This window comes from Apus apus, chromosome 4 (assembly GCF_020740795.1).
Source record: "Apus apus isolate bApuApu2 chromosome 4, bApuApu2.pri.cur, whole genome shotgun sequence".
NCBI classification, from domain to species: Eukaryota; Metazoa; Chordata; class Aves; order Apodiformes; family Apodidae; genus Apus; species Apus apus.
This window is the reverse complement of record NC_067285.1, coordinates 86,915,597-86,930,206: the sequence shown is the minus strand read 5'-3', so window position 1 is coordinate 86,930,206 and position 14,610 is coordinate 86,915,597. Positions and strand designations below refer to the sequence as shown.

Here is a 14,610-nt window from a genome sequence, read left to right as displayed (position 1 = left end):
GCTGAAGTTAGGTGGTGACTTTAAAGGCTGCCTTAGGAAAATCTTCAATAAACCTAAAAGCCTACAGGGTTAAAGGATTTTTTAAAGGACAGGAATCAGACAATGGCATTGAAACACCTATCATTAGTGAATCAGAGGAAATAACATTAATTTTGCATGCTTGTCACCAGCAAGGTATACTTACTGGTCACATGAAAGGAGATAACTCTCTCACTTGACCCAGCTCTGTTTGTAGCCGTGCATCTATACAAAGCAGATACATTCGCTGCTTGAATCACAAGGGTGCTCACAGTCTGCAAAAGAACAATTGAACAATTTCATGGAGCTAAAGTACATACATGAGCCTGACCAGCCCAAAAGCTCAGCAAAGTGCTCTGCAGGTGTCTGCACAACCAAACGTTCCTCCAAAGCACAAATCCATGGCACAGTGGGAGCACAGTTCCCTCCTGATGTTTCTGGTTTTGTCCTTAAGTATGTATCAGGCAAAAGAAAACAGGAAAAAACAGCCTGCCAGAAGGCAGAGTTTGGTGCATGTGTTAATAAATGCTGCACCCACAACTTTTTCTGCTCGTCAGTCCCTCCAGCTTCTCCCTTTTACAGTTAATGGGCAAGATTAACTCACATAACTTCAGACTGCTACAAGGTACACACTGAAATCTAAGTAAGTTTTGCTCCTCAACAGAGCCTCATGTTGGGCCAGTGTCTAAAGAACTTGAAAGTGTTTATCCCTGCCTATTGCTTTCAGTAGGAGCTTGCACGACTAGCTGAGACTAGATCCCCAAGTTTTACAATAGGTGAAAAGAGTCTCATCTCTCGTGATGTATTTCCACATATGTGGACTGCTGAACTGGGCTCATCATCCCCTAGCAACAGAAAATAAAATCTGCTCACCTTTGTTTTTCCAGCAATAGTAACAACTCGTTGCTTAATTTCAACCTGATTCCCTCCCTTTCTCTCCGAGATCACCTTCCATTTCCTGCATGCATATGGATTGGCTCCTGAACGAACTTTCCTGAGATATAAGTAGAGACATATGCATTAGGTAAGACAAATATTTGCTCTTCAAAAGAGTGGTTTTGTGCTGTCTTTATATTATGCAGATATTTATCTATACATCGGATATATCACTGGCCACAGTCTGCATCTGGGAGGGAAAAGTATGTTTCTGGAAACATTTCTATTAAATTGTACCCTATAACCTTATGAGACTTTTGTGCTCTGTAAAATAAGGAACCCACAAGCCTAAAGGTGAATTTCCTAATTAATCTGCCTGTGTCAGCTCAATCAGGATGCTTGGAGGGAAGCAGCTATTCTGGGAACAAACCTCCATTCATAAATGGATCATTCAAGTTAATTTAGTTCAAAGGAAGACAGAGAGACATAGAAATCACTGAACTCCCTACAAGAATTTTTTGAGGACAGTAGCCATTGTGTAGGAAGCAACCAGGCACCAATGGAAGAAACTAGTGGAAATAATTTTAAAAACAACAACAGGAAAGAAGAATGTTTGCTGCTTTTTTTTTTTTTTTTTTTTTTCTGGCTTCTTTTTTTAAAGGAAATCTGGGCTTATGGCAGGCCCAGATAAGGGAAGCTGTGTGAATCTCAGTCAGGCACTCTCTCTATCAACCCCCAACATCAATCAGTGCGCTTCCTCTGAGATACACTTTCACACAGATAAAGAGCACCGTGACACTCAGCACTTGAGCATACAAAAAAAACCCCACAAAACATCACAAGGATCTGTAATTAGCATAAACAGCAAATTTCCTCTGATTGGGATGGAGTTTTGGGCCTGCATCCCACAGGGAGATCTGAGGGGAGGGCACACAGATAAAGCTGCATCTGAAAAATGGTGCAAGCCAAGATGCTCTTCAAGAAAGCAGTGACAACAACATGCAGGTACTGCCGGCTCCACACCATGGGTGGCCCTTGCCTCTGCCCACAACGATGACCTTAGCAGAACCTGGCTGCAACTACTAAGTACAAAAATCTTTTCTTAATCACCCATTAGGTTTGCACACGGTAATGAGCCTGGGGCAAGGGAAGTGCCCAAAAAAAGCGGAACCCAACCCAAATCTCCCTCAAGAGCTATTTAGGCTGCAGAAGATGGCAAGGGCTTAGCACTCACTGGGGGCTGAAAGTGCACTCCTCCTCCAGCTGCCAGTGCCAGAGGATGGTGGAGGGTGGTGGGACAGCGTAGACAGTGCAGGTGAGTGCCTGAGCCAAGCCGTACTTGTAGGAGTTGACAGGGGCTGGCAGCGTGTTCTCGCCAATCTGGGGAGGGACTGGAAGAGAGAGCAGCAGGTTATACCTCCCGTTAACAGCTCCCCAACAGCACTGCATGCATGTGTTAAACCCACTGCGACTAATTCACACTGTGCCCCACATTGGAGTCCAACACAGAGCATCTCCAAGAATGTGTTGGGAAGAGGTGAATCTGCCCAACACTTTGAGGATCAGGCCCTCAAGACATAATCCTTAGGATCTCCTATAAAATTTCCCTTTATTACCCCTTGGTTTAAAACACATCCCTCAGACTCCCACCACCATGCCCAACCATTACATAAATTTTATTTCCAAGCCCTGATCCCACTGCATGTAGCTTCTCTGCCCTTTCCAAGACCTGCTGTCTTCAAAGCATGGGGGCTAGGCTGTTTCCTGGGGAGCAGAGAGGAGGAGGAGAGGAAGCAGGAGGAGGGTTGCACAGGTCAGGGAAGAAGAGGAGGAACAGGCTGCGTGGGGCAGGAAGGATGGGCGAGGTGGGACAGGGTCAGGATGGAGCGGGGTGGGGCAGGACTCCGGCAACATGGCAAGCAAGTAGGGCAGGAAAAGAGCAGGATGCAAAGGCAAAGAAATAGTATACAAAAAACAAACAAACAAAAAATACAAACAACACACAAAGTATCATCACAACACCATCACCAGGAGCCTCCAGCCTCCTGACCAGCATATCATGGGGCCAGGAGAGATGGGCCATCTCTGCCCTCTCAAGGCTGAGGTTCAATTGCTCTCCTTCCAAACATGCACCCCCTCCCCTTAAGTCTTCATAGCTCTGGGATAAACTTCATCCTAAAGACAGTGATAGACCACATCCGCACATGAAAGGAAGGTACCCATTTGGTACAAGGTACCCATTTGGTACACCACTTACCATTCACAAGCAGGGTAAAAGTATGTCTCCTCTGCAACTTGTTTGTAGGGTTTGTAAGGACAACAGTGTAATTCCCAGTATCCTTTTCAGTTGCTTCAATTATCACTAATGTGTAGCCAAGTTTAACTGTATGATTTGCATTGATGGCTTGTCCATTTTTATACCTGAAGAAAATACGAAGTGCTTTGAATACCTTAGAGATTTACCTTGGCTAAGAACAGCTCAGTTTTTCAAACACGTTATGTCCCAATTCTTACCATTTTGCCTCTGGTGGAGGATATCCTTTAAACTTGACAGGAATTTTGACTGTATCACCTAGTTTTGTCTCAACCACATTCTCCATTCTCTCCAGATTAATAAAAGGACTTTCTGAAAAAAAAAAAACAAAAACAACAAAAAAAACCTAAATGGTTTAAAATTAAACTAAACGGTTAGGCAAAAGTCTAAGTGCTCTCCATTTGGGTTAGCACTCAACAGCAGATGACAAATAGGGGCACAGCTGGGTCAAAACTGGGCTCTGGAGAGATGGACCCACCATGAAAACCCAGTCCCTTCCCTTATACAGAGGAACAGACCAGGTTCCCCACTGAGGAGCTTTGGAAAGCAGAGAGAAGTCTCAGCTCCCAGGGTGCCCTGCCAACTGTCAGACCTATATATAAATATACACATTCACATATATATACATATCATAAAACTGACTTGATCTACTAACTCCAGGATATAATAGGCAAAACTACAATGTGAAAAAATGTGTTTGAACTACTGCAGTCACCGAATACTTTGACATTATTTACATACTTTGCTGTAAAATTGCATTCAGACTAAGACAGCAATTAGCCCTTTGACTAAGATTTAGGATGTTATGGACTTAATATCTGGTACACTCACTACAGCATATGATCTTGCTTTGGCTTCTGAAGAGATATAGAAAGAACCCAGGAGAAAATGGAGTCTGTCTTGAATCACTGCACCACATAATAAGTTTGACCGTTTAAAACAAAAACAAAAAATAAGATATTAATATTCTGGCCCCTGAAATTAGACCTCAGGAAAAACAGTCTCCTTCAAATTACAAATCCCCATGTCTGACTTAGTGATTAGAAGTGGGCCATTCTCATTCTTCTAGAGGTAAGCCAGTGGAGCTGCTGGGGCTGTGCCCAAGAGGACCTTGAGAAAAAGCTGTAGGATGTGGCCTCGTACTTATCTATGCACTTAGCCAAATTTGTTTCCTTAGCATCATTTCCGTACAACCAAAGCTCCGTTTGATTCATCTTTTCATAGTGTAAAAGCTGAAAGTTTTATTTTCCTAGTTTCATTCATGCCGACCCAGACTCTTGTCCCACCGAGCCATCAGAATCCAGCCTAAGTTCCCCTGGAGTAAGAACAGGCAACCCTCACACATAGTCATGCACACAAATTTAACTTCACAGGACTTCAAGGAGGTCAACACAGAAGAGGACCAGATGCTTACCTCAGTTGATTTTACTGCCCATTTTCCTTTGGGATTCTACACCTCCCAGTAACATACAGCATCCTTTAAAATTTTATCATTAGCTAAGCTTGTGGTATAAAAATCATCCTACAGTAAGCGCAAGAGAAATACTGTAGCTCCAGTTTGGTTTATTTCTGTCACTTGATTAATCATTGAGATGCCTTCTCCATCCCAGTAAACCAACCCAAACCTTAAGCAACAAGCAAAAATGAAGTGGAAGATGCCATACCATGGATAGTGAAGTAATTGCTGTTTTTCATGTTCATACGACCACTGGATGCAGCACAAGTATAACGACCTTCATCACTTAAGGACACACTGTCAATGGTAAGAGTGCTTACAAACTTCTTTACTTCTCCTGTAGTGGTTTTTAAAACCCTTATGGTGGCACGTTTTTCCTGTAATTGATAAAAGAGTTGTTCGGGAAGTTTATTGTTATTCCTCCTGTCACCCTTTGCACATCTGCGTATGCTAGCAAATTCTTTTGTGTAATATTGTCTGCTTTGTCGATATTATAAAGGGGAGAATGTCATTATACCAAAATCAAATTTTGTTGTGATGTTGGCACCTTAAAGTTACTATGGATTTACCTTGATGGAAGGGTAGTCCCAGTTAAAATCAATTCCTACATTCAGCTCTGTCCTTACAACGCAATTGAGAACAAGTTTTTCTCCTACTGCCAGCTCAGCCTTGTAGTGTGGGTTCATCGTCAGGTCATAAATTCGGTATCCTGGAGGAAGAAAAAGGCACATAAAAGCCATGGAGGTAAGAAGAGGTTTCTTTACAGCACTCAGCACCAGTTTCCCAGGTGAATTCACTAAAACTCCCACTAAACCCCCATCTACAAAGAGGCTCCTCGATGCTGCAGTGGAGCATGATGACAGCTGTTGAAAAGAGCATGGAGGGAAGGGATATGCCTGCCCTGAGCATTTCCCATCTGAAAGCCACGTGAGACAGTGGGGGAGCAGGATGTATACACTTGTTCAGAGCCCCCCAGGCAGTGGAAGCAGGCAGGAGACCGTGACACACACAGTTCCTCTGCCTTAGACACCTTCTTCTTACTCTTGTGAGACTCAAAACTAGGAGAGATACATCCCCAACCCCAGCAGTAAGTGGGAACTTTATTAAGAATGACAGTCTGGCATTGGAAAAATCATCCAAATTTACTTTGTGTAATAAAATAATTAAAATATTCCAAAACAGAATACTCTAAATGCAGAAATTCTGCAGAAATTCTGTGTTTACTTGAAATCAAAGGAAGGATTCATTAATTTGATGGAGAAGAAGCAAGATACTGCTGCACAGAGTAAAGGGTGGAGGGTTTCTATGCTTTCCTGCCAAGCAAGGCAAGGCTGCCTTGGGGATATTGGGTCAATTGAAGTGGTCACCATGTCCTCAGCCAAAAGCGAAATAGCTGTAGATTAAGCTCAGGCTTGAGCCTCCCCAGAATCATCATGTTATTTTCAGGTTTTGATGAACAACTGACAAAATATTCCAGGAAAACATAAACCCCTGTGATAGTAAGGATAGAGGTCTAAAGGAGAAAGGACAACTCAGCTCCTAGTGTGACCTAATGTGAATGGGGGATCTCCCCCATTCCCTTGTTACCTCCTCAGAGCAATTATTTTCCATCTGCTGCTGATGGATGCTTACCTCTAGTTCCCTTCAACTATGACTCGGATCCTGGATAAGCTTATGAAGTACAGGATAAAGTGACTTTAGGAAAAAGGCTTGCATTGTCAGGGGGAAAAAAATAAATAAAATCTCTGGAATCTATGTAAAACACTAAAAATAGAAGCACTTATCCCAGTGATCAACCAGAAAGAACACAATAGATTGAATTTAGAAGAAAGTAATATATATCACAACATCCATTTTCCATTAGCTGCATTGTCAGTATTGAATAACCTAGAGTCCAACCAAATGTAATGAGTTTAGTAAGTCGTAGTGAGCAAAATAAAATTGGCTCGAGAGAAAAAAAAATCCTTTGGCTTACCTACAACTGCAACTATGTATATCACAGACTGGTAGCTTTCATTATCTATTTTAGCTTCACAGAAGACCATGCCTGCATAGTTGATTAAATGACTGGGTATAGTGAAGCCTTTTTTATTATTCCACGAAATTGACTTGCCATCAGGAACAAATATTTTTTCTGGATATCTCTGTTTGAAAGATTGATAAAATATACAGTCAGTTTTCAAAAATCAAGCAGCCCTAGATTTTCAAGTCCAACATTTTCCATAACTGCAGAGTCACTGTTTTAACATCCTGGTTCAGGCAACCTCCCTGTCCTAGGCAATCACTCCACACTTTGAGAGTGTGGGACCACGGATGAGAACAGTTAGAGCACTCACCTTGTAACCACAGGCCATGAATTTCCCAAGGATGGAAACAAGTTTTTAAGAAATGCATTTATACTCCAAGCAATGTATTTATGTCACAATTATTTCAACTAACTCTTAAAATAATAATGGGCTTTTTTCCTTACCGCATGTAGAGATACATTGAGATTTGTTACGGTTCCAAGGCACGGCACTACCACAGTTTCATTCTCAGTGATGTATACAATGCCAAGCTGATCACTAACTGAAGTCACAAATGGAGATCTGTAATCTAGAAGAATATTCAGTTGGTAAACAGGTGATATTTGTCATGTGATTGTGAAGGAAACTTTTCCAATTTTGTTCTTCCCATGTCTATTTCTTCTCAAATCAGTTTTCTTCTTTTCTATGTGGTAAAACACTTAAAAGATAAGTAAATAGGTGGTGCATATTTTGACCGACCCCCCACAGACCTTTACGATATCATTATTCTCAAACCAGTTAGCAGCAGCAGTGCACACTTTGGAGAACAGCTTCCTGCCACTGCAGTCTTTGTGCTGACAATAATCTGATTTACCTTACTGTGACTTTCCTTGAATAAGTATTGCAGGAAATACCAGTTAAAAGTAGTGACATGCTACCTTGGCTTCCCTAATGGCAGCATCCTTTTCAAAGTCAGAAAAAAAACCACAAAAAACCCACTCAACAAAACAGCAAGCTTATGATCTTATAAAACAAGCTAACTCATGTACATAATAACATCTCATTTTTCAAAATGGTAACTACAAGTTAAAAAAAAAAAAAAAAAGGAAACAGGGCTCAAAAGAAAACAAGTATGAAGCCATCAGTGCAAAAAGGCAAGATGCCTCAATGAATGTGCTTACTTAAGCTGAGTGTATAACCGAAGGTTTTGCAGTGTCTGCAACTCTCAGCTGCATTGCTACCAACACAGATGACGGCCTAAGTTTGAAAAGATTTTACCATCACAGTCAGCAAACGTATGCAAGTTTATGTTTTGATGTTGTTGTTGTTTTTCATGGCATCAGATAGTACAAACTGCAGAAAGGATCGGATCTGTCATTTTTAATAAGTATACAGTCTCTGCAACCCTCCCTCATATGAAACTCCTGCTGAAGTCAGTAATAGCTCTGGATTCATGAGGATAGACACGGAGCACAGTGGATGCATGCTGAGTTCTGGGTGGAGGAGAACAGCAGACCAAGTACTGCATACGGCAGGTCAGTTCACAAATACAGGTACAAAGGCTCTTCTATTTATGGAAACTAGAATACTCACGTGTAATTACTCAACATGAAAACAAGAAAAATAACAATTTCATGGGATCAAAAATTTTAGGATTAATAAATTTTAATGTCAAAACCACTTTGAGATACTTGATATCTCTTTTTTTCTCTTGAGACTAGGGGAAGAGCCACCTAAGAGCCAAGAAAGTGCTTACCTTGAACATAGACATAAATGGTTGTAGCTGCTTGATTGTCCCTGTAAAGGCACCTGTAGTCCCCTGTGTCATTGCCGATGACTTTGAGGAGAGTAAGTGTCTTGCAGTAGGGGCCATCGCTGCAGTCTGTCACAGAGATACGCTTCTCAGTACTGCTCTGGTTGCTTGGCAAGGACCACTCCAATGGTCTCTGACCACTAGAAAAGCAAACATTAGAAGGGTGTGAGCATATGATGAGCACCAGTACTGATGCCAAGGCAGCAAACCTCAGCCCAGCTAATCTCTACTACTATGGAGAGGAACAAGGACATCCCATCACACAGACCATCAAGCCACATAGGATAAATAATGTAAATAAACCTACTGTTAGTATCTATAAAGAAGCTACTTGAGATTTACATTCTGCTGAATCTAAGTCACACAGCACTCAAATGGGAGCATCAAGAGTGTGGCTCACCATGAGGACAGGTTCAATGAGGACACAGCTGATACTTTGTCCTCCCAGCTACCCTGCAGTCCCCAGCTCCCCCTTCTGCACCCCTCTAAGATTGTTTCTACAGTCTGTCAGGGAAAAGTGAAGTAGGAGGCACAAAGGGGGTGAGGAGAAACAGGAGCGATGACAGAAGAGAGACTGAATCACCTACAATTCTGTACGAAAATTCACTACACAACTTTCCATCTCCATCATACTGGACAGATTTGCCCTTACCTGCAAGTAATATTTAGAGTGTCATTTGCAGTTATTGTGAGGACATCTTTTTGGATGCTAAGGGTTGGCTGATCCAGAGAAATTAATAAACCTGCGAAAACATGTAAAAAAACCCTCAAAACAACCCAATAAACTACACGCTACTTAATCAGAAAAGCATTACATACAGGAATACACAGCATGTTTAAGCGGACCCTTTCACATCGCCTACTTAGCAATGAGGGGTAAATAATGACTTTTCACACATCCCAGAAAGTTAAAAAATTCTGTCATAACAGGAAGCAAAGGCAGATGGTCAGGAGCTAGCTGCAGAGCACTACAATTCAGCCAGCCAGGGTGGAGTTCCTGTTTTCTTGCGTTGCCAACTTCAAGGTCTAACAAGAGGATGTGGGACATTGAAACAAAGTGAACCTTCATCTGATGATCTCACTCCCTGGGGAAAGGGATTACCAACTTTTCTTGTAATAAATTGAATATACTCACGCTCTTTGAGACTGCTGATCAATTAATTACGTGAAGAAACTGTTCTACAGTTTGTCACAAATTCTAGATCCCATTAATTTATTTTATCCCATAATTTTCTATGGTTATCTCTTTCCCACTGAACAGGCAAAAACCTATTACTACCAGACTTTATTCTTGTGAGGGGATGAATTACGCCCATCCAAGCTACCCATGCTCTTGAAGGCTGCCATCTGGGTGCCCGTGCTCACTCTTAGGTAACAGCCCAGCGTGGGCAACATCTGCATGTACCTAGGGGAGATATTTTCAGTCTGCCCTGGCTGCTCCCATCACTACCAGGAATCCCCGCCTCACGAGGGCGAGCCAGCAGTCCCGACCGGGACAGCTCTGCCAGGTACTAGAGGCAATAAGAAAACGAGGCCAGACCGGGACCTTCCATGTTTCCCTAGTATTTCCCTATGCTTTAATCACTGGCATCCCGAATATGTTCTTCACTGATGACGGGTTTCCCGCAGTTGGCTCCAGGGACATTTTGCTCTCGGAAACGACGGCCGATGCCAGAGCCAAGAGAGCGGGACACTGTGCCATGGCAAGCAGCCCTCTCTGACAGCTCAGCACCGGCTGGCCAGACAGGAGAGGGCATGAGGACGGGAGAGGAGAGAGGAGAGAAGAAGCCTTCAGCGCTGGACGCCCCGTCCCACCCCGGGGCTCGCACTGCCTCACCCACTCTACCAGCTATCACAACCCCAAGCGAAACCCGCACCCGCGCCCTTCCCGCACCCCTCCGTCCCCGCGCACCCACTCCTGCGGCTCCCCGACGGGCCGGACCCTGAGCTCCCCGAGGGCTTACCGGGAGCCAGGCACAGCAGGACCGCCAGCAGCCGCGCCGCGCCGAGCTCCATCCCGCGGGCTCCGGGGGCTGCGAGCTCGAAGCGAACCCTCTGCCCGACGGCGCCGTCGGGCCGGCAGCCGAGAGGAGCGGACCCGTGCTGTGCCGCGCAGAGCCGAGCCGAGCCGCGCCGCACGGCGGGGATGCGGGACCCCGGCGAGCAGCACCGCCCCCCTTGTGCCCGGGGACGGGGCTTGTCACCTCGGCCCCGCCCCCCGTCGTGGTCCCGCCCCCGCGGGGGAACCCGGCGGGGTTCCCCGGGTTTGGAAGCAGAGCCCCGGGGGATCCCATGCCTGCCCGGCGGCAGGAGGGCCTCGGGCTGAGCCGCCGTCGGCACCGAAATTCAACATCACCCTGCGCTTCACAGTGCATGTTTAGGATTTCTTCAAATCCCCTCAACAGAAATTACCCCAAGGACCATCCCTGTGGGGCACAGGCGGTGAGGTGCTTCCTACTGGCAGCGACTTCATCCAACCAGGTTTGAACTGTCTGGCGGTATCAGTGCTGAGTTCATAACGTGGGAGTCCCCAAATCCTGCAGCAGGTACCCGCATCATGTCCAACGGGATCTGGCAGCTGCCGGTGAGAGCCGCCCTTCCCACCCCCACCTGCCCCATCCTGTTCTCTGCGCTATGCTGCCCACTGGCAGTAACTCCTCCCTTCTCACACCCAAAGTTTGATTTTTTTTCCCAGAAAATGAACTCCCAGCTAGTAATGTACCTTTTAGTCCAAATTATGAACCAGTGACTGCTGAAAGAGAAAGTAATGAGATAGTCCTTTGGGGAAAATAAACACATGGTTATTAATGGGTCTTTATCCATACACCTGACCATAATGCCTCTGGGGGAAATAAATGCATCTGTAGATGTAGTTATTACATAGGTAGATAATCAGGCAGGTAGAAACACATGGCTATATGCATAACTATGCATGCATATACATACCTGTACTGCTACATGCCACATTTTTATCTCTGCCTACAAAACTGCATGTGAGCTTATCCACAAATGACTAAGTTAATGAAGCAGTGATTTTATTTTGCATGCTATGCAATTCCAGCTGTTTTACTGTACTGGGGGCTGAGTGTAATTTCCTTTTAAATTACCCCCCTCTTGCTCACGGAAAGATATAGGGAGTGGGAGAAGTCAAATTTCTGTACTGATTTTTCCCAGAGATGCAGTAAAATCCACAAAAAAAAAAATCAGAGAAGACTCATGTGGCTCAAGAAGCAGCAAGCAGAGACCATGCAAATAAAATGTGCACTTGTTGCTCTTACGAGCACTTAAACCAGAACATTGATAGCCCTCATTAATATCCCCACCTCCATCATACTGCAGATCAGGTAACTGGTAATTCTAAGTGATTTTTGGAACTCTAGCCGTGATTACTGAAGAACTGAACATTGGTGAGACTAAGCTGCACACAGGGTTTATGTAGTAGTGATTAAAACCTAGTGAGAACCAAGGATACCTACTGCTAAAGAGCCAGTTTTGATATAACTTCATTTGTGGTGATGTTGGTTTTGTTCAGTTTGACTACAAAGACCAAAATGTTGTGGGGGATGGATGTCACCAAGAGCTGTTTGCCTCCAAAAGCAGTTTAGTTAGTCAACAAAGCAAATTATATTATAGGGTTAAGTTGAAAAATGTTCATACAAAATTTATTAAAGGATCCATAGAACACAATAGAATCACTATTAGATCACTTTAGTGACCTTAACTTCAAAAAATGCAATCTATATAAAATGTACTCTTACACTGATTTTAACAAGTGGCTTTTCTGAAATTTAGTCATATTATGTGCAACTAGGGCTTCCTGCAATTCAATTTATACTCTGTTTTCATCCACAGCCCTTGCTATTAAGGCAGTGGTCTGGAATGGGGAGGTTGGTTTCATCATTGAAAAATATTTTGGTGCCTGAGCTTTATGGGAACAAATACCCACTGTTTGCCCTAAGCAAAGATAGATGAATGCTAACCCTCCCCAAGCCCTTTGGTATTTGCCATGTCCTCTGCCTCCTTCTGCCCTGCAGTGTCCTGAGGAAGGGAAGGAGGGGGAGGACCCCTCAAACATACAAACCTTGCTGCTGCTCAGTGCACACACCAAACTGAGCAGCCAGCAGTGAGGAACTTGCATGCTGTGAATGTTGGACATCCGCAGGCATGTGCACATTTCAAAAGCACAAAGTGGTTTTATTTCCCAGAGTGATCCCTTTGAGATCTCAGTTTTACACTGTACATCCTAAACAGGATTTCCTACTTCAGTACTTAGCCTGGCTGTCAGTGTAATCTTCCTAAATAGAACTATGCTGCAGCAACTGCTGCTTCACTGTCTGAACTGCCATGCCTATAGCACCAGGGACATTTGTGATACCAATGAGCAGACCAGAAGATAATTTCTTTACACTCCAGATACTCAAATGGGAACTGGTGAGAGAAGCCAAATATATTCATATTATTCAGTGAGTAGAATGTGGGATTTCCTGCCTTCTCAGAGACAGTTTCAATCTGGGATCCCAGGATCCTGAAATTAATATGAAATGGTTTCTAAGGCTATCCCACCCTCCATCTCATCCCCCTCATTTGCCTTAAATGACAGGCAATCCTGCCAAGACGTTTCAAATCTGGCTTAGTTCAGAAAAATCTGCCCTTGCCTTAGCCAGACAATACCAGCAAAAACACATGGGGCTGGAAGGAGCTCCATGAATGTCCAGACCTCCTGCCACACCGAGCAGATCTCGACGCAGTGTGGTACAGGACCTGGAGGTTTGAAGGAAAGCTGAGACCTGACAGATGGGATTCCACCAGACCACATGCATCACTTTTATATCACATTGATTCCCTGCTGGCACAGCATCTCCCAGACCCCCTCGAAGAAAAGCTCCCATCCTGAAATCAGAGCATTTGCAGCTTCTCGGCTTATTTTCCTCCTTCCCTGCAGGCTCTTTCTACTGCAATACCCATGTGGGGAAAACTCTGTGTCCGTGGATGGCCCCTGGGAACTGTCCGAGCAGGCATAAACTCTCAGCTTGGCCAAACAGAGCCAACAAGCTTTTGTTTATGCATCTGCTCCTCTGGTCGCCAAAAGCTCATTAAAAAAAGACACAAAGAAGCCGCAGAGGAACTGGACAACCCCCCTCCCCTCTCCTCCTCGACCTGTCACGACTCCCTGGGCTCGTGGGCTCCATCAGTGCCTGCCAGGCAGCCGGGCTGAGGAGCCCAGCCATAGCCCATGTGGCTGCAGGAGCAGCCAGGCCACCTTTTGTTTGCCTAATTGTTCAAGTAACAGTAGGGGGGGGGTTGGGGGGAGGGGGAGAGATAAGGGCTGGCACTGGGAACACCGATTATGTACTCCCTTGCTCATGTAGCTCAATAATTTCACAAGTGGTCAATGTCCCCCGTAGAACACCAGCCAGAGGGTGGACTGCATGCCACATCTGGGGCTTCAAGTGCCTCAGCACCTAATGCAAGGGAGGAGGCAGGCTGTGGCTGTGGGTAGCAGCTCTCAGGGGAAGCTAAGAAATTAGGAGATTGGCTTGAAGGAGCTGGTTTAACACGGTTTTTACACAGTTGTATTAATATGCAATCCCCTGACATGGAAGCCACCTTCAGCTCTGTCTACATTGCAGATTGCACCATTACAACAACCACTAGAGACAAGACAGTATGGCCTTGCTGTGGCTATCATAAGGCATGCTTCACTAGTACACTGCTAAGTACACTAGTGCATCTGCCAAGGCAGATGTGGAAGCACATTCAAGATGCCACTACAAGAAGAAAATCCACTTAATACTGAATGCCATAACTTTTCATGTAAACCACATGCAAAAGCAGGAATACATTTAACGTGAAAACTCCATGTTGTCCAGAAAATGTATTCATTTGCAAGTGGCAAAGGACAAAAGGGGCCACAAAGATGATCAGAGGACTGGAGAACTTACCATATGATAAGAGGCTGAGAAAACTGGGTTTGTTCAGTGTTAAGAAAAGAAGGCTTTGGGGAGACCTTATTACAATGTTCCAGTACTTAAAGGGTGGCTACCAAGAAGATAGAGACTCCCTATTTACAAGGAATCGCATGGAAAAGACAAGGGGTAATGGACACAAATTGATCCTAGGGAGATTC

At 44.4% G+C, this 14,610-nt stretch overlaps 1 protein-coding gene across 1 annotated transcript in view; it reads right to left on the bottom strand.

Moving 5' to 3' along the window:
* The window catches only part of KDR (kinase insert domain receptor), a 30,984-nt gene extending 20,356 nt beyond the window's left edge, over positions 1–10,628 (bottom strand). Inside the window, exons 1-12 of the mRNA XM_051618942.1 lie at positions 10,448–10,628; positions 9,136–9,226; positions 8,427–8,623; positions 7,135–7,259; positions 6,640–6,808; positions 5,234–5,373; positions 4,873–5,041; positions 3,409–3,520; positions 3,152–3,315; positions 2,129–2,285; positions 892–1,012; positions 185–293 (exon numbers count right to left, since the gene is read on the bottom strand). Coding sequence (XP_051474902.1) covers positions 185–293; positions 892–1,012; positions 2,129–2,285; positions 3,152–3,315; positions 3,409–3,520; positions 4,873–5,041; positions 5,234–5,373; positions 6,640–6,808; positions 7,135–7,259; positions 8,427–8,623; positions 9,136–9,226; positions 10,448–10,499 — 1,606 coding nt within the window. The 5' untranslated portion in view covers positions 10,500–10,628. The remainder of the gene's footprint in view (positions 1–184; positions 294–891; positions 1,013–2,128; positions 2,286–3,151; positions 3,316–3,408; positions 3,521–4,872; positions 5,042–5,233; positions 5,374–6,639; positions 6,809–7,134; positions 7,260–8,426; positions 8,624–9,135; positions 9,227–10,447) is intronic.
* Positions 10,629–14,610: the final 3,982 nt, after the last annotated feature.